The 26,420-nt window shown below is 37.8% G+C and overlaps 1 protein-coding gene across 4 annotated transcripts in view; it reads right to left on the reverse strand.

Annotated features, from left to right (window-relative positions):
- Positions 1-26,420, reverse strand: part of E(Pc) (Enhancer of Polycomb) — a 139,566-nt gene continuing 113,146 nt past the window's right edge. Inside the window, exons 3-18 of one of the 4 annotated variants that reach the window (XM_076132001.1) lie at positions 16,817-16,906; positions 16,248-16,396; positions 15,466-15,578; positions 14,879-15,073; positions 13,775-13,886; positions 12,596-12,665; positions 11,564-11,676; positions 10,995-11,083; positions 10,357-10,546; positions 9,572-9,996; positions 8,723-8,973; positions 7,451-7,641; positions 6,690-7,019; positions 6,051-6,290; positions 5,685-5,793; positions 1-5,570 (exon numbers count right to left, since the gene is read on the reverse strand). In XM_076132001.1, the coding sequence (XP_075988116.1) occupies positions 4,864-5,570; positions 5,685-5,793; positions 6,051-6,290; positions 6,690-7,019; positions 7,451-7,641; positions 8,723-8,973; positions 9,572-9,996; positions 10,357-10,546; positions 10,995-11,083; positions 11,564-11,676; positions 12,596-12,665; positions 13,775-13,886; positions 14,879-15,073; positions 15,466-15,578; positions 16,248-16,396; positions 16,817-16,906 (3,374 nt within the window). In that variant the 3' untranslated portion in view covers positions 1-4,863. Of the gene's footprint in view, positions 5,571-5,684; positions 5,794-6,050; positions 6,291-6,689; positions 7,020-7,450; positions 7,642-8,722; positions 8,974-9,571; positions 9,997-10,356; positions 10,547-10,994; positions 11,084-11,563; positions 11,677-12,595; positions 12,666-13,774; positions 13,887-14,845; positions 15,074-15,465; positions 15,579-16,232; positions 16,397-16,816; positions 16,907-26,420 lie in introns of all 4 variants that reach the window. The other 3 variants (XM_076131999.1, XM_076132000.1, XM_076131998.1) reach the window with 3 other exon arrangements.

The raw sequence follows: 26,420 nt of genomic DNA on the forward strand, positions 1-26,420 counted from the left end.
TGAAACAGAATCGTCGCTTTATTCAGCAATTTCCGGTTGAAAATAATAATCAACAAAACTAGAGTGAAATTGATGAGATGACTATTTTTACAAACATTTTTATTATACAGCGTTGATATTGTATTGCGTGGTAGTTGCGACGCGAGCGCGGCGGAGACGTGCGGGACCGCGGACGAGCTCGCGCCGCAGCCACCACACGCTTGTATATATATGTAGTATATATACGATACGACACATTGTCATGTGACACTACAATTAGTACAATTGAGAAACTTATGAGGTACTATATCGTAACCACTTTACTAAGCGTATGTTTGTGGCCCCAACACGAACATGGGGCCAATCGTTTTTAAACACATTCCATCCCATTTGTACACTATATGATACTTACTATACATATATGTATACGTACAATCTTGCACTATAGTACTCTAGTACATATGCAACTGCTATAGAACAACATATAACCCACTAAATCTTCACATAGCGTTATGTGACGTCGAACGTGAACACCACTCGCACGATCATACAGCATAGCTAGATTAAACCCCAATGTTTTACACAAAACATTATTATATACACATACATACATACACACACTGATATTTTTAACATTTTTTTTTGCTTTTTTCTTTCTGCAAAATGTTCTAATAATGCGTGAGTCGAACGGACATAATGTTGTATTTTTGTAAATTTTGATTTTATTGAGGAAAACAAGATACATTTATAAGAGAATGCGATCGTTTACAATTGATTATTATATGTACGATCACAAAAGGTTTTAAAGTTTGAATAGTATGTAACAAAAGTTGTTATAATTTGTTTATTTCTATCTACCTACTACGTGTTTTCCTACACGCTTTATGTCTAATAATTTGAATGGACACACTCTCCCTAATATTCTACAATTATAATACCAATAACGTTTATACATTATGTAAACAGACTGCGAACGGGTTGGCTCGTTACAACGGGATTGTAACACAATATTGGACGAATAACAAGTCATAATAATTAACTCTCTTGAACTGTAAAATCATAGTAATTAACGCTGTAACGATCACATTTTTAATTTATTATAATTAAAAGTTTATCGACTCGGAATGGTACATTATTTAAAGATCGCAAATTAGTAAGGGATACTTTAAATTTCTTTTCCCCTGTACCGACATATGGAACAAAACGAGGCTAGCTAAAATACCCAAAGTAGAAAAGTATAAATCATGATAGCTACATTAAAGATATCCAAGCGTACCTATACTTTAACAGCTAATATATGCGACAAGTTAACTTTACCCCCACACTACATATTTTCGTATAATATACAGCCATGGGGACAAGATAATAGCCTTATATACCACACCAGCTGTAAGTGTAACATAAAGTTTCAATACTCATTATTCATCCAATACCGTGTCAAGCTCTGAGCAAATACTAAAGCGAAACACAATACAAAAGATATGTAAATTTTTACTCAAAACAATTATTTATTACAATAATTAAAAACTGTTGGTAATTTTGTCAATATTATAACAACTACAAGTAGAGAAGGAACGCCCAAAAATTTATTTTTATTATTTTTTTCCTAAAATGTCAGTCTCTCTCGCGCGGTGTCCACTGTGAGAATTAGACACTCGATATATCAAAGTAACAAACACCATATTTATATCTCATATTAATATTAGTTTTCATCATAAATAAGAACATTTTATAAGAAGACTTTCATGTCCATACTATGATAACAAGTCTTATGGACCTAAAAAGAACATGACACATTTTAGAGCATTGCTTCTGAGGCTAAAACGAAAAATAATTATTTGTTGACACTGTAAATAATTACATAGCAAGCTGAGTCTGAAAAATTAGACATTATGGTTTGACTCATAGTTAATCTGCCGTATTTATATTAAAAAACAGATCTGAATTTTGTTAGATATATGTGTCAAAAAATGTGTGTTAACAAAACGATTTGATTTAAGTCTTCATTCCTATTACTACTAACAAATTACAGCAAATTCTGATTGAATAATGATTTTCGTTATTTCGTCATATTGAGTGTCTTATTCTTACAGTCGAGTAAATACAGTGGGCACGGAATTCAAACATCTTTACATAGTTGACGCATAAACATGACAATTAGCAATATATTATATTAATTTAGTTGTCATTCATCACCATAAAATATCAAGGAACGCACTGCGGTGGTATATTAACTCAATTTTACATTTATTACAAAGCTAAGGGTATTTTTTAAGTATAAAATATTCTGCAAGTACACAAATGACAACTAAATTTTACATATTCGCAGTTTCCATACAATTTTACTCACTATGCCTTCTAAGGAAAGCAGTTATTAAGCCGTACATAGTATTTTTTAAATATAGCAACACTACTGACAAAATCGAGTGTTGCAATACGCGATACAGTGAGCAGTGTTGCCAGTTACCGTAGTCGTAGACATCTATAAATCACATCGAGTTACATTATATTCATTTCCGATTTTACATATTTTTTTATACAAGAAAAATAGATGTAATTAATTATGCTAGGGTCACGTAATGTTACAATAAAGAGCTTTTAATACAGACAGAATATAGGCACAGACATACTTACACATTTATTTTGACTATGACAACAGAATTGATCACTATTATTAAAATTCAGTACGTTTATAGGTAAGATTTGCATAATATGCAGCGTCAACTGAGCACTTATGAGAACCGAAATACAAAAATCGACAATATTTTTTTTGGTTTTTATCTTATATTAGATTCCACAGAAGTGATTTATGTTCAAACTACAGATCTCATAATCACTACAGCGTGTTGGACACCACGTGACCGTTTACAAACACGTTGTTTGCACAACTCTCACCCAAGCACTGGTCCTGCCAGTGAACGAAACAATTAAGTAAATATTTTCATTATTATATAATACACATAAAACTATATGATACACAGTAATGCGGTTATTATTTTACACATTTTTTAATTATTTTTATTTCATTTTTTTATGCTCATACACATTTAAATATACACTCGACGTAGTTACGCGCGCTTTTAATATAATTAAATGAAAAAAAAAACAAACTAATGAATGTTTTTCTTTTTTTTTGCTAAATGAATTGGTGAGGGCACGCCAGTCGTACGAAATATACAAAAAATTAAAAATATTAATCATACTTTTTGACAGGGTGAATTTTATTTGCTGGATTCAAGGGTAAAATATCAATGATTAAGTAATTTTTGTTGATGTGATTTCAAATGATCTATTCGTACTAAGATTTCGTGTAGTCAGTTGTGGATAGTCTAAGTCGTCATAGATTGGGAAGACCTATAAATGATTGTCTTAAATACTTATGTTTAGTGCATTCCTTGGTAGGACTTTGCGAAGTTTGCTATAATAAACCATGACTAATTTGGTTATACTATTATCATTGAATATTGTGGACATCGAAGGGCGCTGGTAGGGGTTCAGACTACCCCAATCATCATAAAAAATAATTGGGACAAGCATTTCAAATTGCCAGTTCAAATACATAAACCTTGGATATAGGAATAACTGTGATCAACAAAAAGGGAGAGACTAATTGGTCAGACAGAACGGAAAATATAAATAACATAGTATCACCTATTTCCGGTCAAAAATCTCTTTGATTATAATGAATATGTAATAAACATAAAGAAATAGTGAACTTTTCAGGAGTATGTTTGTAATTAGAGTATTATAATTGTAAAATATTAACAAGAGATTTAGCAAAGTCGTGATTTTAATGAAATTGGTCTAATGGGGCAGCAAAGGTCTTTAAAAGTACAGCTTTTCTAATAGGTTTCTATGTATATGTGTGTATAAGTTCGAAAATGGAAACTCAGGCGAATAAAAACTGACATATAGCTAATAAGGCAACTTCAAAGAGTTTTGCGTGATTATAGGAGAATGCCATCTCAATGACTGATAAAACAGTACTAAAAAGATAAAATAGCTCAACTTAACTTACCTTTCGTATCAAATTTTTTTCAAGCCACGTCAGGAGCCTTCGGGCGGCTTGAAAACTTTGACACTAGGTTGACCACTAACCATACAATGAGAAGAACCTTTCGTATCGTGATTTTATTGAGTAGTAAGGAAGAACTAACTCGTATTTCAGATTCTTTATGAATTTGCAGATATTGAAGAATGTATTTATTAACTAATATTGCCTTGCATTGCTTGACGTTTTGGCGCAGGTAATACAGGCCGTGGTTGCAAGCTGATTTAGCTCGGCGAAAAACGTTTCTATCGAGTATTTTTTGCAATTTTATACTATTTTCTTTGCCGGTTTAAAATTAATGCAGGGATAATTAGCTATGTTATATTATCTGGCTCGCCCTCACACAATTATGTATTATCTATGTCACAGCCTTAAATAACTTTACAAGCATGTATGCTAAAATGTAACTATAGTTTGAGACGCAGCAATTATATACGGACTTGTAGTTTAGCTCGTCGACTGGCGAGCGTCTGTCGCACGATTCGTTGGCCGATTTGTTAAAGAAATCATAATTTAAGCGTCTATTAAAGCAGTATTTTGCTTATAAAATGTTATTTCACTTCGGAGGCTAACGGGAAGTCGGGGTTTATCACTATTCGTCTATATTATTTTTGAAGATTTTTTCAATTTTAATTCAGCATCAGTCGCGATACGCGGGTTTAAAAGTAGAAAACCGTAGAGGGCCAATCGAACGCCGACAATATCGCGCGACCGACGCCGGTCGGAGCGCTCGAGGGGAATACATAACACAAGATAGAAGAAACAATGTCTTTCATAAAGCCAAAGCGTCCGGCGGCGGGGGCGGGGGCGGGGGCGGGTGCGGTGGGGCGGCGTCACGTGACCTCCATGGGCAGCGAGTCGGGGCGCGCGTCGGGGTCGGGCGCCGGCTTGGCGGGCGGCGCGGGGCCCGGCGCCGGGGCCGGCGCGCGCGGCGCCACGAGGCGCTTGAGCGTCTGGCCCGGCGCGAAGGCGATGGCCTGCACGCCCACGCCGCGCGCCAGCGGCACGCCCTTGTGCAGCAGGTTGGCGACCACGCGCGGCGCGGCCGGGCGGCGCAGCGCCAGCTGCTGGCGCACGGGCACCACGAGCTGCGCGCGGCGCCGCTCGTCGCGGGGCGGCGCGGCGCGCGGCGGCGGCTGGCGCACCACGTTGACGAGGTGCGGGCCCTTGCCGAGCTGGCCGCCCTTGATCTCGAACAGCTGCGTGACGGAGCCCTGCTGCGCCTTGAGCAGCGCGGGCGCCTTGGCGTCGAGCGCGGCGAGCGACACGACGGCGGGCAGGCAGCGGTTCTGCGCGAGCAGCGCCTGGCGCTGCGACGACGTGAGCGGGTGCGCGTGCAGCACCTTGAGCTTGGACGACTGCACGTGCTGCAGGTGCGGCGGCGCCACGACGAGCGGCGCGTGCACGTGCTTGTGCGCCAGCGCGCCGCCCGCCAGCTGCACCACGCGCGTCACACCGCCCGCCACGCTGCCCGCCACGCCGCCCGCCACGCTCGTGCTGCTCACTCCACTAACCGACGCCACCGTGGCCACGCTTGTACCTGCGAAAAACGCGACGAGACGTTAGACATCACACTCAAAAACATAAAAAAAACGAAAGTTGACTCCATTTTTCTACCCTTGGCAATGTAAACATATTTGTATTATTGTCTTACCTGTGACATCTCTCTGTTGCACGGGCACCGCTACTGCCACCGGCGGGAATGGGCCGTTTTGCACGATCACTCCCGACTGCGTCGATAGCAAATGATTTTGTAGGCGAACCTAAAACAAAACATCATTATGATTTTATTATACGACCCGCTTTACGACAATATAGTTTAAGGAAGTGTTTTCAGACATAAATAAACCTACTATAAGTAATAATGACTAAAAATATTATTCCGATAGCGCGTTGCAATAGATCGAGGTTGTATAATACTGCTTATACCTCGTATAACTTCACTCTGAACACCCAGCTGACCGCTAGTAAAATCAATATAAAACACATTAACATAAAAAACAGCATGACAATATAGTACCTTGAGACTATCGGAGACGGCGACGGTGACGATCTGCGGCTGCGAGGTGGGCTGCTGCACGGGCAGGCTGGCGGCCACCGAGGCTGGTAGCGTGACGGGTAGCGCGGCGGGCGCGGGCTCGGGCGCCGCCGTCACCAGCGTGAGGTCGCGGCGGTGCGCGCCCGACGTGATGATGTGCTTCTTGAGCGGGGAGTGCACCGTCTGCACCGTCTTCAGCTGCACGCCGTGGCCAAGCTGCACCTGACAAGTATATACCGTTATAACACGATCCCATACGACTTTTTCTGAATATCTTGCCAAGAAAAGAATTGTTGTCGCACTAAGGTCAGTGACCCCGACTTGTATTCTGCAGTGAGGGTCATTGAACTCAGAACTTTGAAAAGCATGTATGGCATCACATGGTTAGTCAAGGAGACATAAATTATAAAGACGATAACCTATGAACTGGACCCCATGAATATTGTAAAAGCATTTATGTAATGCAACTTTATTGCCTAACAACATTACTAAAGGAATAAACACGCAATTTAACATTGAAACACAACTACAATGTGTAAATTAGACTTTAAAAAGTCTAGACTTTAAAACATCATGACGTCGACTTTGTTATGAAATTTAAAAACTACAAAGAACACCAACCTCTTCAATGGTGTCTTCCTTCCGTTTCTTCTCAATCTTGATAGTAGGAGTGACTTCATTGACTTCTTCCACGATGATGTTAGAATGCGGCACGGGCGCGGGCGGCGCGTGTGTCGCGTGCGTCGCGTGTGTAGCGTGCGTCGCGTGTGTAGCATGTGTCGCGTGTGGTGTCGGCGCGGGAGGCGCGGGCGGCACCTCCACGCGCTCCTCCTTCACGGGTTTGGGCGCTTCGAGCTTGACTGGCGGCGGCGGTTCAGGCTTCAGCTCTACGTAGATGGGCTCCCTTTCCGCGGGTGTCACGTTCACGACGCTCGAACCAAACGAATCCGCCTGTAATAAAAATGAAATATTAAACATTTGAAAGGGATATCTCTACCCATAAGATGTGAAATTTTGCAAAAGAATCAGAAAGCTTGTTATGAAAGGTATTTGTCATCAGCCTAGCCTTTCTTCCAAATTATGTAAGAGTCGGCTTCCAGTTTCACTTTCACCAGATACAGCTAAATATCAGTATTTTATATGGAGAAAGGTATTGATATAAAGGGTTATATCAATATTTTGCGATTGATTATGAACTGAAAATTGAAATAATTTACTATTAAAATGTTTGTCAAATATGTTTTAATTTTTCATAGATTTCAACAGCTCCGAAGTTTAGTCGTGATAGCGTAACAGAAATAATTTCACATGAACTATAAATCTGGGGACAGTATATATTTTGCGGTAGAGAGATAGTTAAAAATTATGAAATGTGTGCATACCTTTCTCTTCCTCGGGCCAGAGTCGGCACGCCCCTCCGAGCTCTGGCCGTGCAATAAAAAAGAATCCTTGGCGTCGACGTTGTTGACCAGCTCGGCCAGGATGTCGTCCGTGATCTTCTTGTCGTCCTCGTCCGCCAGCGCCTTCAGGTCCGTCTCCGACAGGATGCTCTCCACTTGCGCTTCTGTTAGACCTGCACACAAATATACACGTAACGTATTATTTTATGATCAGTGGTTAGCAAAAATTATACAATGTCGCCCTATTCTATTGGGATTTGTCTTTTTATAGGAATCATCTTATTTTAGTCATCTCTTTCTACACATTTTGGTCATACACAAACCGGCTACAGCTGAGATTTTTATAATTAATTTACAAAATTTTAATATTACTTAACCCAATAATTTAATTTCAGATTGATCGCGTACAGTCAGCTATCTTATGTACCCATAGCCAGTCGCGCTCTCAGGTCGGTAAACGATCTGTGGGTTAAGCAACCCTTGGCGCGGTTACTCCATAGATGGGTGACTGCATAGTGATATTTGAACTGGGCGTCTCCGTGCTTCGGAGGGCACGTTAAAAGTCGGTTCTGGTTGCTATCTACTATAGTCCAGTCATTTAAGCTTAAATTAGGTAAGAATCTCGGAATTCGAGATACCCAGCTGTAAATCTGTAAATACTTGTATATTGACACCCTAAATGTTGTCTCAAAACCTACATATGGTAGGGTGTACGCAACTATAAAATTTCAAGGTCAAAGCTCACAAAAACCGGTTATTTGTGCTTCTTTTTGTAAATATCTCATTTCCTATGGAATTTTTGCTATTTATATTCATTATCAATATTGTACAGTATAAAATTATGTGCAAATTTTGTTTGAAAACATTGTTTTTACGGTGAACCGTTTTCGAAATAGAGGGTTGAGAGCGCGCAGTCACAGGATCATTTCAGGTCAACCGGTGCCTCCGGTTGAAAATGCGCCATATATAGTTGATGAACTATCGATAAATCAATGATTATAAATATTATTCCGCCCTCTATTTCGAAAACGGTTCACCGTAAAAAAAATGTTTTCAAACAAAATTTGTAGATAATTTTATACTTTACAATATTAATAGTGAATACAAATAGCAAACATTCCATAGGAAATGAGATATTTACAAAAAAAGCGCAAAGACACTAGGTTGACCACTAACCATACGATAATAAAAAGAAGAAGATGTACTACCCGTTCAGGAAAAGAGCAGTAAAATCCACATAGAAGTCAAGCTCACCAGTAAAGTTATCATTGAGCAGATCATCCCCGCTGGCGTCGAGGCTGGCGGCGCTGGCGTCGGCGTCCAGCTCGGGGTACAGGTCGGCCAGCGTGAACTCGGCCGTGGTGAAGCTGGCCAGCTCCGACGGCGCGCGCTCGGCCGCGCGCAGCTCCACGGCGATGGGCGTGTCCAGCGCCACGGGGAACTGCTCCTCGTGCCGCTCCGCGCGGGGAGGGGACGCCGGCGGGGTTTTTGGTCGGAAATGTAACCTGCGATGACGAAAATGGATTAATGTGGTTGTAAATACAGGATATACTTAAGTAAATTGAGTTAGCGATCCTGGTTGACAAAATAGGAATTATAAATGGTCCGTATTGTTCTGATATGCAGACACGGCAATGTGAAAACGGAAACCATGAAACACACTGTGTGAATGGAATGAAAAAAAATAGATCTTTTAGTATAGGGGCCACAAACCCGAAAAAGGCTACTACCGATAGGGACCATGGCAAAACTTATAAGTTTAGTTCTGCTCCCAACGTTTAAAGTAGCAAAAGAGGGGGTAACATAAAAGATCAAGAGTGTTCAAAGTGTCAGCGGGCTGCTAGCCCCTAAGACAACATTTAGAGAAAGCCGAAAGATTGATTTCAAATACTCATCGCTAACATTCTGTTATGATGCAAAACATATGTTTGTCTCAGATCTAGTTTTCGATTTAAAATAGCCTGATATATTTCCGCTATCGTCAATTCAGTCAACCAAATTTTGCATGACTATTAGACACGAATATCAGTATTCATCAGCAGTAGTATCAAAATTCCGAAAAGTCTTACAGATAATGTAGAAAATATTTGATCAAAAACTCACCATTTTTTATTAACTTCATTGATAAAATTCTCGAACTCCTTCTCGACGGGCTGCAAGCTCTCGTCGGAGTCGTAACTGCTATCACTGGACGCGCTGTAGGCACGCTTGCGCATCACTCGCTCGACATTGTCCCGCACAACACTGTCTATAGTCCTTGCACTAAATCTAATATCACTTTTAACACTGTCTTGTATGACGTCGGGGAGTGTGTCCGTCCTGTCGGCGAGCATGTTGGCCGACTCGTCCACGTCGGGCTCCGGTTTGACGTCCGGCGGCACGTGTTCGTCGGGCTCGGCTTGCGTCCAAAGGTCGGGGTGTTTGGAGAGGTGCCGCCTGAACGCGTGCCTCCAGGGATACTTGCCGCTCGTGTGGTAGTCTCGAGACATTTCTTTGGGCGTTCTATGCGCCTTTGTTTCGAGTTCCACCTGAAATAAAAGTGTATGTTGAGTGATTGTTTGTCACTAATAATAATGTTTTACATAGTTGTAAAGAGGGGGCTTAAAGGCAAGTGTGTACAGCGAAATTTCTCTCAGCCAAAATAGGTACTATCCAATATTTTTTTTTTGCCTTAGATAAAGAAGAAAGTATTCTTTCTAAGTCAGCTGTTACGCGTCTGAGCTATCGGCGAAATATGGTGGAGCGGTGTAATGTTGCCGAATTTCGACACAAGTCGTGTGATGTCAGCTGGCTTCATTTGACATGTCACACACACTCTCCGTGGGACATCTGTCTCCTAGTTCCCCCCTAATTATCTAGTGATGTAGTGATGTAATGTGTTGCGTTACCTCCTCGTCCTTCTGGTGGCGGTAGTGGCGCGAGGCGGGGAAGCTGAAGGGCAGGCGCGCGAACAGGTCGTCGAGCGGCGTGCGCGTGCGGTCGAGCGCCACGCGCCCGCCGCGCGCCAGTCGTCGCCGCGCGAACCCCACGCAGCGCCCCGCGCCGCCGTCCGACGAGCGCAGCGAGGTCAGCGTGTACCTGCGTGGGAAAAGAGCATTATATTAACAACAGGTACAACAACTTATATAGCAGTCCTTTTAATAAACCAGGCAATTGCGAGGCGTCGCGTCGGCGAGAGACAATAACCCCCTTTAAACACACACTCTATCGCGCATGAAACAACAATCACGCGTGAAAGAGCGCGCGTGTAAGAGAAAAGGAAAGAAAGAAAACGAAGAAAATTATGTACCTACGTATTTGCACGCGGTGCATACGTCTCCACTACACTAGCGAACCTCCGCAATTTTTAAGTTCAAACCATTTGCTCACCACTACACAAATCTATATTACATATAGCATTTCATTAGAATCTTTTAGGCAATATAAAATGTAGAATAGCACGAAGTTATCAACTTCACGATGAATCGGGACATTTTTGAACGCATTGAAGTTATTATAAACAGATAACTGATGAAATATAACTTACCTATGCCTCTCATCCAGTTCGTGTTCGTACATTCCCTCTCTGGAAGGATCCTCTGGGTCCACCGGGTCTCCGTACAATGTTGACGTAGGCTAAAATAAAACATATTCTTTATACTAACTAGAAATTAAAACTGTCTTGCGTGCAAATGTAAATGAACGAATGATTCTTGGTTGTAAAATTACTTCAATTTTAGTTTTGGTCGAAATTTTAAATGCGTAAAATTAAAACCCTTTTATTCAGTTTAACAGTTGTTGTAAAATCGATCTTTATTTTCAAAAAATAATAATCTGAACATCCGTTGTCAAATGCTCTGTCGCTATTAATACAACACGAAAGAGAAAAAAATTTAAAAACAAAGATATTTTCGAGAAATTACTTTAAAAACCTCCAAACTGTACTTGGCAAATATGGGGGCCTGAAAGCCTAATCTCTCATTCCTTTCGAGGGACGACCGTCACCCATTAGTGGGTCAGTAATGGGTTATATTAATTGATATTTAGCCTTGTTTAGTAATGATATAATAATTAATGATATATGAGCATGGACTATGGACTATTTTATGCACTTACCATTTCGTAATAACAACCAGGCTTCCGTCTGAAGGCGAAGGGTCCATCGTCGGGCGGCGTGGCGGCCTCGGCTCGCGTGGGCTCCTCCTCCGACGATGTGTACACGCCCGAGTCTGCGATACAACCGACCGACACACCTTAGTATTAACAAATACTACTCGTTTCAACAACGCTCAGCGAATTTATTCAGATGATGTCGCCAGAGATGTATGTAGCTTATGATTTGAGGTAACAAGCGTATATTACTGATATATTCTCAGTTGTCCCCTCTACGCTGTGACCATGTGAGTTGGGAATTTTCTTCCTTCTTTTATTCCCAGTTGTCACCCTGGTGGACAGTGATAGAGGGGACAAGTGGGAATATGCCATATTACCGTTAGCGTTACCTTATTTTCTACTTAACAGAGATCAAATTTGTTAGAATTTGACACTTCAACGAGCCGAAAATCGGCGAAATAGGTAATGGAAATATGCTGTGTTAGATGTTGTTTGGATAGGATAAGGTTTCAAAAACCACAACATTGGCAGGAACTAGATAAATACAGGTTCTAAAATCTATGAAATTTAAGGATTGCACACAAAACAGAATACTTGGACCACCCGAAAACTGCAAAAATAACACTCAGTTGAAATTGCTACATACATCTATGGCTTTTAATATTTAAACTATCTGTTTTGTTAGATAGATAGCATATTTTATCATCTGATTAAGTTAACTAAACGACAATTGAAACAGACAATCGTGTTGCTGGATTCGAATAAATCTTGAAGAATAAAAGCCTACCTAAGATTTTAAATTGTACAAACCAAATTCAAACCAATTCTCTCCCGAAACAAATAAAAATATATATTTGAAGTAGAAACAATCGAAGATATGTATAAATGTTGCCAAATTTAATGTCAAACAATGTTGCCAAATGTAAAAAATGAAACTTAACCTTTGCCAAGCTTCGGACGAGAAGCTTGTACGCGTGTGTGCACGTGCACGTATACGCACGGTGCGTGCACGGTGCGAGCAGTTGGAATACGTACCTCTGAGCCCCTGCACAGTACCGGGCGCGGGGTGTCTGTGTTTCCGTCTCTTGTACGGTCGTTTCTCACGCTGGAAGGCAACATGACAACATCATATCGTACTCACTCACACTTGTTTTAAATTTAGGAGAGAGTCAAATTTGTTTGGGCTCGCGGCTTTCAACATTTTGCTTTTTTTATTGATATTTCTCTTTAAGCCCGTTGTTTGTTGTTGAAATTGAAAGCGTACGAACAAACAAAAATACACTTAGGATATATGGATACGGTGTTAATACCGTGACTACCGTACTTATTTTCTAAACGATCTACATTTTGTTGGATTAGCTGAAACTTTGCAGAATGAGTTACGTTCTCAAAACATAGCAGGATTTATCAGGATTTCACTTCTATTTCATAAAACGCTGAGACAATGGGGCTCAGTATTTTGAAGTTGAAGTCTGTTTCTACAAAGCGTCGCCTTCTTTAGACCGTATTTCTTTCGTCATTTTCCGAGCGCAAATTCGCTTAGATGTTGTAACGAAGTTTCGCTAGCCAACTAGCTTGCGTTTTAACCGCATGTTTCAATTAAACATTAAATAGATACTTACCAATTCTACACTTTATTAGGCTTACGATTAGTGTAAGCCAAATATAAATTATTTTATATTTTCTGTATAATATATTATATCTATTTTTAGTCGCTTTCGCTCAACTATTTTGGCCTTTTCCAACCGCAACTAGTATAAACCCTACAGTGACAACTTTAAATGCCAGTTTCACAGCTTATATACAACCGTCAGATAACCAATCTGCTAGATAAATTGACAGCACGAAGGCCAGTGTCAAAATTCCCCCTACCCCCGGCTTCTGAGGTACATTAAGCGGTAGTTTATTTATTCAATAACGTTTAAGCTTATATAAACATGACAGTTTGAATAGATAAACTAACGCTAAATGTGCCTCAGTAAAGCTCAGTTTTTAAGTACTTTTAGCGGTAGTTTACCTATCCAATTTATTTATTTTTATATGAGTTTAAACGCTATTGAATAGATACACTACCGCTAAATGTACCTCAGAAACCACGGGTAAATGGGCGCTAATAAGCTATCTGGTAGTTATCCAAAACTCATGAAACTGGTTTTTAAATCCCCTGTTCGTTGTATAGTTCCTGATAGGTAGTAATGTGAAAAGATTCGGTACCTGTCTGGGTTGATCGACGGGCGTGGGCGGCGGCCGCGGCGGGTAGTGCGGGAGGGAGTACGTCTCGCGACGGAAGTTGCTCGACGATATCTGTACCGGGGTGTACGACGGCCTATGGGTACATTGCACTGTATTAGTTATAGTTCTAGTTTTTTAGCCTAAAGTTGGACACAAAATGCTTTTTTTGTTGAATATGTACATATAATGTACTGAGAGTAGTGGCAAATTACCACATTTCATAAGATACATTTTTACTTTTAGTTACTAAGCTGTGATAATATAACTTGATGAAAATAATAGAAACATATTTTAGATCTTTTATGTCAAAAATTCTTTACGTAACTTTAATGCAATTTTTTTGTCGTTTCCATTAAAAGGTGGTGTGATCAGTTCACGAAGTACTTGTATCTCTTGTGTATTGAAATAATTTATCGTGGTAAAGAGTATGTGTTAATATAGGCTATAAATTCTCTGTGTATCAAATGTCATTAAAATATGTTCAGTAGTTTTTTCGTGGAAGAGTAACAAACTTACATACATTTATTTCACACACTTATTATACATCTATCATTACAGTAACAAAGACATACGCGATTGAGAAGTAACAACCTTATTTCTACTCACTTACATACATCCATACATCCATTCCCACAAACTATCGCATTAATAATATTAGTAGGAAGGATCTCAGTTTTCTATCGTTATGAAATATAGCGTTACTAGACGCTGCCCGTGACTTCGTCCGCGTGTTACCCTTCCCGTGTAAATCCCGATCCCTCGGAAACTCGGGGATAAAAAGTAGCCTATGTGTTATTCTGGGTCTTCAGCTACCTATAATATCTACCAAATTTCATCCTAATCGTTTCAGTAGTATTTGCGTGAAAGAGTAACAAACATACGAACAAACATACAAACATACATACATACATTCTCCCAAACCTTCGCATTCATAATATTAGATTCAGTAGAATTTGCGTGAAAGAGTAACAAATATCCATACATACATACATTGTCACAAACTTTCACATTCATAACATTAGTAGTATGTAGTAAACGAGTGTATTGACATACAGTGTGTTGACGCGTGTCTGTTTGTCCGCGTACCTCGGCGGCGGGTCGGGCAGCAGCTGGTTGGCGAAGTCCCCGGCGGCGTAGCGGCGCTCCGCGATGAGCGCGGTGAGGCGCACCAGCTCGCGCTTGGCACTCTCGCGCCGCGCCACCAGCTCCAGCAGGGTGAGCGCGCGCGCCAAGTCCCGCCGGAGTTTCAGCATCTTCTCGTATGAGCTCTCGTCGTTTTTCCTGTGAATAAATAGTTTAAATTATACTAATTTGTGGAAATGAGAGGGAGTGTGATAATCTTTTGGATTAATACAAGTTTTAAAGCCTTAAACGTCATGTATCATACAAAAGGTAGCATCGAAAAATGGAAATCCTTAATGAAAATTTTACAAGAATAACTGACTTTTGTACCATGATATTAAGTTTATAAAAACATCTCGTTCACAAGCATGTAATATACCATTCTTATTTTTTACCAGTAATTTCCATTAAATAATATCTAGGTAACATTCTTTGAAATACAAAATATTTGTTTAATTAAACCTTACCACAGACAGTTCCATGGCATAGCTAAACTAGAATGGTTAATTCTGATTCAATATTGAGTAATAAAGATAATATGTTTGTGTAACCTGTTCTTCCTGGTCTGCATCTTCTCCGTGCGCCGCCTGAACGCCAGATAGGGGTTGTTGGACGACTGGCCCGGCCTGTTCTCAGTCTTCACCGACAGGATCAGCGGGTGTTGCTGCAAACATACAAACATAGATATATTTAACATATCAAAGAAAACATTACACAAATACAAATCTTTATAAATTTTTTTCAATCCAAAGTGATAGCAAACCAATATACTAGGCAAACACCGACACCACTAAATAATTAGAGTACTAAAAGTTGTGAGTGGAACATATTAGTATGCACGAAAGTCTGGGGTTTCGAATCCCGGCTGAAGACAAAAAAAAAGTCAAGATTGCTCAGGCAGAGTTTGGGTTAGAGGAGGTCTCCAACCCAAATCGGAGCGCTGAGGTAGCGTCCCAGTGCATATAAGACTAGCTGACATATTGTTATGTCAAACCTCACGCCAGTCGCGACGGCCTGCCCAGTCGGCAGACCGTCTTGGCGAGTTTAGGCAATAAAAGTAATCGAATGAAAATCGAGCAGTACATGTGCAGATGCATTGTGAATTATAATTCTGTAGTTAAATAGTCTCAATAAAATGACGACCAGGAAAACATTACCTTATTGATCGAGTACCAAATTACCTGTGCAATACACACCACCCTGATAGTGAATAAGTATGGCAAATCACCAATGAAGAAAGCCTTAAAACTACCAATTGGGAGATGATATAAGGAGGCAGGTGAGAGGAGTTGGTATAAAGTATACATAAGTCACATACATAAGTGAGACTCACCGTGTTGAGCCGCTTGTTGAGCCAGTAGTCGTACACGGCGATGACGAGGTCGTCGTTGCGCTCCAGCAGCAGTTTCGCCTCGTTCAGCGTCACCACCGTCTGGCCCGAGCTCTTCTCCAGCTTGTCCATCATCTGTTCGAACTTTAGCTCTGCGAAAAATCAAAATATTTAGTTAACAAAATGTTCGTCTGAAAAGAAATCACAGAGGACTGCTAATGACGAACTTCTGTGTTTGATTCTCGGGTTGAGCAAGTGTTATACGATTTTTCTAGTTTCAATTGTTATCAAGTCACGAATTTGGTTGAAAAAACTTGTCTTATCTCCCATAAAAGTACTTAATGCACTTTGGAGTTTAACGGACATGTAAAATAATAAAATTCAACAAATAGAGCCGCTAAACATCGTTGCAAACCATAACAAACGAAACGTATATTTAATGGATTTATTTTACTACTAACCGAAGGTACAGAAAGTACCTATTTTCTTGGAGTTCGCATGCAGTCACTATGTATAAAATCTTATAGATATTATGGCGAGTAGTACAGTTTTGATAAAGGCAATAAAATTACCTGTGAGCTCGGGATGCCTCTGCTGTTTCAGCCACCGTTCGTCCTCCGTGTCGATGTCGTACTCCGGCGCCTCTTGCTCCTCCCATAGCGCTGTAACAATACAAAATAAACACTATAACAATATGCATAATATAAAGTTACTTACTACCTAAAAATATTGACCCGGACACGACCGAATGAATTTTAAGTCGTAGGCGAATATCATCGATAATCAGATCAAATATCTAGGAACCGAAACACCTCATATAGCCTAAAGGAGTATAATGAAAATCTTTTCTTAAAGAATCGTCATTTTGGTCTGGAATACGTAATACACTCCGGAGAAAATCCCCGGAACCAGTAACGGACGTTTTCAATAAAGATACATTTATTGCATAACTGTGTACATAGGTTGTTACAATTAGTGTTGAATCATCAATTTATCCATAGCGGATGTGCAATTTTTGACAACTTAAAGCTAATCCTAATTATTTACTACTCTACTATCCACTGTTTACTCACTACTTCATCGTTATTTCACTTTCTTTAACCCATTCACGGATAGCAATTCCTACCGAAATTGGTTTTTGATAGATAATTTTAAGGTAAAAACCTAAGATAGCAATATATCTGTCAACTTCGAAAGAACATTTAAAGTGGCTGTTAAAGTAATTGGAAACCTTTCCCTATAAGAAGAATAGCTACATTTCGTGTACAATATTGGCCATTTTCAAATAATATAATATGAGATTAAATCGTGTACCTATACGTATAATAAAATCAAAGTTCTAAGAAGCAAATGTGTTATGATTTTCCTCCTTCCTAGTAGAACGTGTTGGAGGATAATTATACGGAATATTCATTATATTCTGGAGTTATATTAAGAACGGATACAACAAATATATTATTAGAATGTTACCTTTGTATGAATTTAATTAAGATTACTCGGAAATGATAATGGTCTTTTATAATGTATATTGAAATATTTATCAACAGTATTACATGGGACTTCTATTGGAATTGCGAATCCTGCTTTTCGATCAAACACTTCTGCCTTCATCTTCGGGTTTAACAGGCGTGATAATATGTACAAATGAGTACAATAATATATTGTTAGAATGTTACATTTGCGCTAAATTAAATTAAGTTACGTGGAAAAGACAAACCGATTGAAAAAGTAGTATATTTTTCGAAATCTAGTTATTCTTTGTCCTATGAATACGTTTCATTATTCAGTTTAGAAATTCATGTATACCAGATATTTTCTCGCTCGCAATTATATGTTCTGAAAATTTATTTCAACGCATTTTCATAAAAGTTTTTTTGAACTTAATAAAAAATTAAATAAGTTGTTAGTCTGTTTACTTTGTTCTTGCGCTCTTGTATACCACACAACGGATATTTGCTATTGAAATCTTGCTCAAATCTAAATAAAATTCCTTAAAGTAAAATATAGATGCCTACAACTGCCAAGTTATAGAAAGCCAGAAATTTACCCACTGTTTGGAGAGTAGAGCCAATGAAAAATGTCGGCTACAAACTACAAACCTATTTTATACTTACAAAAGTTTCATATTTGTAATATACTTATACAAATATGAAACATTTCATACATGTTTGTCATAGGTTTCTGTAATGCAGAAAAAAATGCACTATATCATACATGCATAAAAAAATCTGTAGGTAAAAAACATAATATAAAGTTTGGTAGTAATTTAAAGTAAATAAATCGTTTACATAGAAAGATCGCTGCCCGTCCAGTGCGACCCATGTGGTCTGCGAACGAACCGCGAGCGAAGGCCGACTACGTCTAACAGCTGACGGGCTAACGTAATCGAATAGCACGGCGCATGCGCGTACAAATGCACACGTGCTTAGTGAGTGCCGGATAAATTAATGTTGCATTTAAAAGTTTATTTATTTATAAGTGGATATTTTAATGAAAGATTTTGACGAAATCGTCTGAAATATCGGTTCTTTTAGTTAGTTGTTTACCGATGCCATAAGTGTTAAAAAACTTGTTGGCAAAATGAGGAATGCTCCTTAATAAATAAAGGCAACGTAGGGGGAAATAGGGCCGGCAGAAAGGGTGAGTCAGTCAATTAATGTGTTTCCAATTAGCTGGATGCCAAAGCCAGATAATCCGGTACCCAGACAGATGAATATAGCTAGAAGGCATTATGCATTGTTAAATCTGATGAAAGCTAGCATTCAGTATTACTCATTTGTGTGAATGTTTGTGTGTGTGGAGTGGGTTTTGTGTGTGACTGTGAAAGGGAATTTTGATTTGATACAACGAGATAATATGCATGGCAACATTTTGTATGTAGCCATCCAATGTTCAGCTTCATTTCAACAATATTTAAATACAAATTTGATTACATAATATGTAGAGGCTAGTTTTCATATACTTTTTTTGAAAGTAAGTTGGTATCTCGAAATTGTCTTTATTGAAAAATGTTTCGCAAGAGCAGGAACTCGCATAAAGAAATGGCAAGAATAAAAAATAAAGTCTCGAACAAGATGTATGAACATAAATAAAAGATATAAAAGTCACAGTACAAATCATTCAGTAAACTATATAGATCCCCATAGGAACAAAGCGCATATTATGTATGTAAGTAAATAATGTAAAGCCATACCTTGAACGTGCCAATTACATACATAAATGTATAAAAAACACCGCAACCCGTCAGTAATGGCCAACATGTATTCATCATGCATTTTGATGAAATATTTACACATTGAGATTTATTCAGTACACACTTTCAGAGGCCCAGATTCTCATTTCATGGCATACGAAATTTTAAATTGACGTCATTGAATAATAAGAGGGAAACGAAATGAAGAGTAATTTTCAGGGAACATTATTAATCTAACAGTATTTTTATACATAGGTACCCTATTTATAAAGACAGCTTCATAACTTAAAAAAAAATATTGTAGTATTTTTCAGACTACATTAATTTATTTCCAAAAATAAATACCTTACCTAACCCAACACACACCTCAAAATAGCCTATATTATATAAACCTTTAACAAAAGTAATCAAAACACAAAAATCTCAAGACATATCTTTAGAAATATCCTCAACAACATCGTGTCTCGTGCACCCGACATCACGCACACATACACACCACACTCACACACACACGAGATGAATAACATATATAAAAGCGGTTTAGCTCGCTACTGTGAGTAATGGGTGTATCAGTTGCAATTTGTTATATTCCACAGTGGGAACTGTTTTGTTAGTGGCTGCATAGTTTTTTACGTTTCTTTTTTTTGCCATTGAAATCACGATAAATTCATTTGGGTTGAGTGCTGAATTGTGTTAGAATTTTATTTACCGTTATTCTGTTCAGTCAACTTGGGTAACTTTGAATCATTTGGGTAACATTAAACGTGGGAATTTGAACTAGTTTCGATTATTTTGTCATATGAAACCAACTCAATTGATAAAAGTTTTCAAAACTAAAATGAATCTTTATCGTACTGCATTGTCTTTCGCAGGTTGTTTTGTGTTACCTTTAGATCTTATTTACTACTTATTTAATTTCATACATTTATCATGAATTTTAGGGTATTCGTGTTTGCAATCACTCTTGGCTACTAATTTCCCTTTGGGAATGATAAAGGGGTTAGAACTTGGGTTCACTACTCGGATGGTTTGTGCTTTGAATTGCTTCAAAAACTGTTTTAACCCGCGAGCACACGCGCTATGAGCATTTCCCTCACGGTGAATTTAAAATTTCCGCAATTTATTGATTTATTTGTCTACGGTTGTCATTTGCCCAATAGCTGAGTTTTATACTTCCCCTGTCCCGTACATAACGGTTTTTTTATGTTAGTGTGCATCAATCGCTTAGTGGAGGTGGTTAGTTTCGGCGAGTCTCGTCGCGCGGCATTTTGCTCATCGCGCGACTAACAGCGTAAGTATTATTTATTATTGCTATTTTTTTTTCCTTACAGTATTATACCTTATTTAAAGTCTTTATTTTTATTTTATTGTTGAATACTGGTGCAATATGAGTTTATTAAGCAGTTTACATACAAATATAATAGTTTTTTTACAGATGGATAGACAAAACAACAAATTTATTGAAAGTGATGGAGAGAGTGAGCACAGCGACCACAACACTTATACTGAGCAGTAATCTTTCTCATCCTCTTCAACAAATTATCAAAAGATTCACAAATGAACCTGGCTTTTCAGAGGATGTGAAACCTGACGGTGTGCGATCTGCGCGATCTGTCCAAGGCGTAAAAATAGCAAGACAAAAAAGACATGTATTACATGTAAAAAAAAATTATGCACTGAACATGCTTTTACTTTGTGTGACATGTGTAAAGCTCGTGCATTTGATGAAGATTAATGATTAGTTGTTAACTCCTTAATTTTTTTGACAAAAGTTATTTTTTTTTAGTTTATACCAAAACTGCATTTAAGAAATGCCAATTTAGTTCCTGTTTTTGTAATTCAAATATTATAGTATAACGAATGTTAAATATTAAAAATAAATATTTGATTTGATTTATCACTTTCTTTTTATTATAATTAAGCAGTAAAATATATAAAAATACTATAAATTGTGTACTTTTTGGTTATTTGTAAAACGTGAGCAAAATGCTCTATACGCGAGTGATCGTGTAAGTTTTAAAGGCGCGTGTGCTCCCGGGTTAAAGAACTTTCAGGCATGCAAAGTTCTCTCACGACGCGACGTATGTTTTCATCTGTTATTCCCTGAAAATTCTCTCTCTGAAGACCAATTCCTCCACATTCCGGGAGGAGGCCCAGCTACTATAATAATATATTTTTTTATTTTAACAGGGAAAGATTCCTATTTGGCAAAATCATATGAACGTTGTATTTGGTTCTGTAGTTACGACCGCATCAGTTTCGTAACCGGATAAGATTGCAATTTGACAATTCGCACTATCCGGAGCTCCAATTCATTGGTGGCCTTTATTTCACCGTTAGGTTAGGTCGGAACGAAATTGGAATATGTTTCTTCATAGAGAGCATCTGTTTCACATTCTTATTTATATTCAGAGACATACTAATTTAATTTAATCAGTTAAATGTGCACATTTATCAGAAAAGGAACTTCGGCGTTGGTGATTTTTGGCGCACCTGTGTAAATAGGTGACTAATGCCCATCTTTCCCTATTAAGTAGTCACATTATCTTGTAAACAACTTTGAATTAAATATAACTAAAGAAACGTTGTTTCGTTACAAACCTTATTTTAGTTTGATTTAACACCAAGTAGACCTAACTTACGTGCAGAAACGAAAAAATCATAAGATGAGAAAATGAATCTGGTTTTTCTTTTAATAAAATGGTTTGTAGAGATCATAACAAGCAGAAATCGTACCTCTATGGGAAAAGATGTATCTAACTTAATTATATATGTATGCATGTATGTAAAACAGATTTTCATACAAGAACCAAACATATTAGTTTTTTCTAATCAGTAACTAGTTTAAAGTAATAGTCGTCTCATGAATAACTATAACTTTTAATATATTTTTATGTGTCTTACATAACAATATCTTACAAAGTGAGTCAGTTTACATTCTTAGTTAATGTTGATCGTAAACAGTTTTGATACGGTGAATGGCGACGGAAAGGTTGGTGTGAATCAGTGTCGTTAAAGGTGATTAAATATTTAATTACACTATACATACAAGCACGTGATATTTAAAGGACATTGCAAAAATGTTTCTTTTCTTTTTCTTTATAGAACAAAGTCCCACACGACTGTATGTGTGTTAAAAGATATTTAAATTGTCCTTCATCACAAGGTGTATCGATGTGAATGAAGTAAAATAAGTTGTAAGGATCGTACCAAGTGGCGTTCTCTGGTTCTCTACTATTGGAAAAAGGTGTGTTCTTATGTATTTGTGCTATTGGTCGAATTTTTATAAGGTTTTCAAAAATAGAAAGCTCAATTAAAGAGGAAAGTTTTAACTGCATAAATGATCAAGTTTAAGTGCAAATAAGACTGAAATACGATAATGCTTGTTGCAGACAAGAATTGTGTTTCGAGTTTGGTCAAAACAATATCCATTAGTGAATTGACAAAAATATCTCTATTATAAAAACAACAAACGAAAATCCTAAACCACTATTACTAAAACTATCTTTCTTCAAAATATCAAAAATCAAAATTTTCCCATACACACGTGTTAACCATAGCATACAGCACTTAACAGGTAAATAGTAACAGCCCCTAGCAATAAATAACACTCAACTCTTTGAACAAAGGACGCCTAAAATTAAAAAAAAATCGCTACATACAATAGGCTTTCCCTCTATACGCTTTAGTTATCAATACCCGTAGGGTGAAATGAACTATAGTTAAAAATATACTCTATTTTGTAACAATTAAGGTGTATTTTTGGTCGTCTGGTTAGTTTTGCGTGGGTGGTCAGACACAGATGGGTAGGTTGAACGTATTTTTACAAATACATATGAGTAAATTGGTTTATGGGGAAAACATTGGATATTATATTGGAGTTCCTGTTGATATAATTGTTTGGGCTGTCTGTTCGATATACGGTCTGCTATGGACTGTGATTGACATAGTATATGTTTTAAACGAATTGCGTGATTATATAGTCTGTTCTAATAGAATTTTAGCGTTACGGAATTGGTAAATGTGTTATGCACTCTGAAATATCTTTGCTATACAAAAAATGTTCACCCCTTGGTAGGATTTTCGTAAGTTTTAAATAATATTAAACAACAGAAAGCACACATCTCAATGCCCTTACCAATTGCTAAACCGTCTTAAATGAAATTTGGTAGTGTGATCCAATATCTCTCGAGGAAGAAATTAGGCCCGACATAGGCTTGTAAACCAAGATTTGTACAATTTTGAGTACGGTCGAGTACTCAAACAACATTTTATTTTATTTCTGTCTCTACAACATACGTCAAAGTAAATGCAAATTGAGAATTGCTTGAGTATTTGGCCATAAGGATCTCGAAATTAATCATACTATATCCAAAATACTAATAAACATTCAACATTGAATACAAAATCAATCAATTACACTTTCGAATTGCGTCGCAAAATAATTACGACTTAACCTTGGCACGACGTCTATTTATCATGGAACGGGAACGTTAGAGAATTGGTGTCAAATGGTACATCAGATCGGTGTCAAATCAATCCATCTAGCACTTGTACGTTCTCTCTTAGATGTTTGTCTGAATTCAGACTTGATTGTGTAGCCTTGCTATCGACACGTGTGAGAGAGTAATACACTCATTGAGATATTAGTATAGAGTGTATAGACATTTGACGGCCTTCGTGGCGCAGTGGTTAAGATTATCGCCTCGCCATTGCGTCGGGAGTGGGTTTGGTTCCCATACGGGATAATATTTGTGCGATCCAAAAATAGTAATCTCGGGTCTGGTTGCACTTTGTGTCCGTTGTTAGTATATTTGTAAAAGCCCAAAAACATGTTGCAAATTAGTGTAGTGAGTGAGCGTAGGTGGATGCAGCGCTTTAAACTAAATGATTAGGCACAAAAAGTTAGTGGAAGTGTAATAGGTATTTTTGCAATTTCAAAAAACCTTAGAAAAGAACACGTTACAAAACTAAAAATATCAATCATTACGAAATTGTCAAGAAAAAAAATCCTCATCATAGGTTTCCCCTAATATTTTGCACCGATTTATTCTTAAAAGAATGTCTTAATATACAGCGCAATGGGACCTTCTCAACACAACATCCAAGGTGGGCTCCGAACGCCCGAAAATAATAAATTAGCTGTCATTTTCCGAGTTGAAGACGTATGTCATATTACCAAATGACACACAACATAATAATTTATTTAAGGGATTTCGAGAGCATATTTTTATTTATAACATACTTCACAACTATAATTGAAAGGAATAAACTTTACAATTATATCCCGAACTACTTAGATTCAGTACTAGGTATTCTTGAGCTGAAAAATGTATTTCTTCACGAATATACTGATAGTTTTAAGAAACAGATTTGCCTTTACTACACAAATGTCAAGTAAAAGTCAATGGCTTTCGCGGTTACTTAAGATATGTACGAAGAAAGGCCATACGTGTATAATTAGTTTATTAAGTTCCAAGGATATGTAGTAAAAAGTAATGTATTGTTGAACAAAAACTTAGTCCTTCAAGATCAACAGTTCGTAAGTTTGTTAGTGTTATTAGATTTCTTGCTATTAGAAACTTAGCAGCAGCAGTCCGGAGCCGGAGTATTCTATTAAGGTACACTTAGTAACTATAGCCTGGCTCTTTGTTTGTTATGAGCTTATACTTTGACTAGAACGCCTGACTTGTAGTACCGTGGTTAAAATACACATTTATTTAATTTGTATTTCCGTTTTAGTTATAAATAAAGGTTAATTCATATTATTGGACATAATAAGCTAAGGACGAGTGAATTATAATTACTAAGTAATCACAGACTTTAGATTTTAACATCATAATCAACAGAGGCATATAAAACTCCTTCGTTTTTATACCGATGTAGCCAAAACTTGTTTATTCGTAATACAGATAGTGGTATTACTAGCTTAGCTTCATCCTACTGCGGGGCAAAGCTCTCCATTCTTCTCAATCATTTACCATCGTAATTAGTAATGCAGCATATTAACCAATATTTAAAGCATTAAAAGCGCTATAAACTATAGGAAAATCGAGCAAACTGGCAGCTCAATGACATCCACAAAATTCCTCAATTCGTACTAGTCAACTGCAAATCAAAATTTCATATGAAAATTGGTCGATTTTCCGTCTAAAATTTGCTTCCCAACATGTCAAGATTGGTTCGAACGTTACACGAAAATATTCCACACCAGTAGCCATGCTCAGACAGATTCAAGTAGAATATTCTCAGTCACGTATGGACAATAAATGCAAATACATCATGCAGGAAGCGGGCACTAAATCAATATCTATGAAACGGATCGGTCCTTATACGGAACACCGATTTTAGCTCATAATAGAAATGGAAATTGCTTTGTGGTTTCGGGTGGCAGATGAGAGCTCCGATAACTGGACTGAATGTTATTTTGTTTTATATGGGTTTTTGAATTAAAGTGAGACTGTTTATTTTTATATCAAGTTTGATAATACCTAGTTAGGTAAAACGTATTTTGTTGATACTTTATGTATGTTAAAAAAAATGAACCACTCACTATGAGCCATTCATACTAAATATTATTAAAGTCAGTCTGCCTGTTACGATTTAAAAATCAATAAACTGGTTAAGAAGTAATTTTGCTGCCAGATAGTTTAAGAGTCGACGTCAAACCGGGGCTACTTTTAAAAGAATCATCCCCTTAGCCTTAAAACAGGGATACATTTCGATCGCAGCCGAGTCTAGCTAGTAATATAACAAATTCATTAAACTTAGAAATTTTTCTTTTTGAATACCTACTCGATAAAACTCTAAATACCTCTTCTCTTAAATAATATTGAAAGGAATGTATGGCATTCATCAATCGAATTAATTCAACTGGAATATTCCGAAGCGTTTTCATAGCGGGAATAGTTCCTAGAACAATTTAGCTCAGACTTTATTATACGAGGCCGACGGCACCCCATGTGCTCCCACCTGAACCTTTC

This window comes from Anticarsia gemmatalis, chromosome 27, assembly GCF_050436995.1.
Source record: "Anticarsia gemmatalis isolate Benzon Research Colony breed Stoneville strain chromosome 27, ilAntGemm2 primary, whole genome shotgun sequence".
Classification (NCBI taxonomy): Eukaryota; Metazoa; Arthropoda; class Insecta; order Lepidoptera; family Erebidae; genus Anticarsia; species Anticarsia gemmatalis.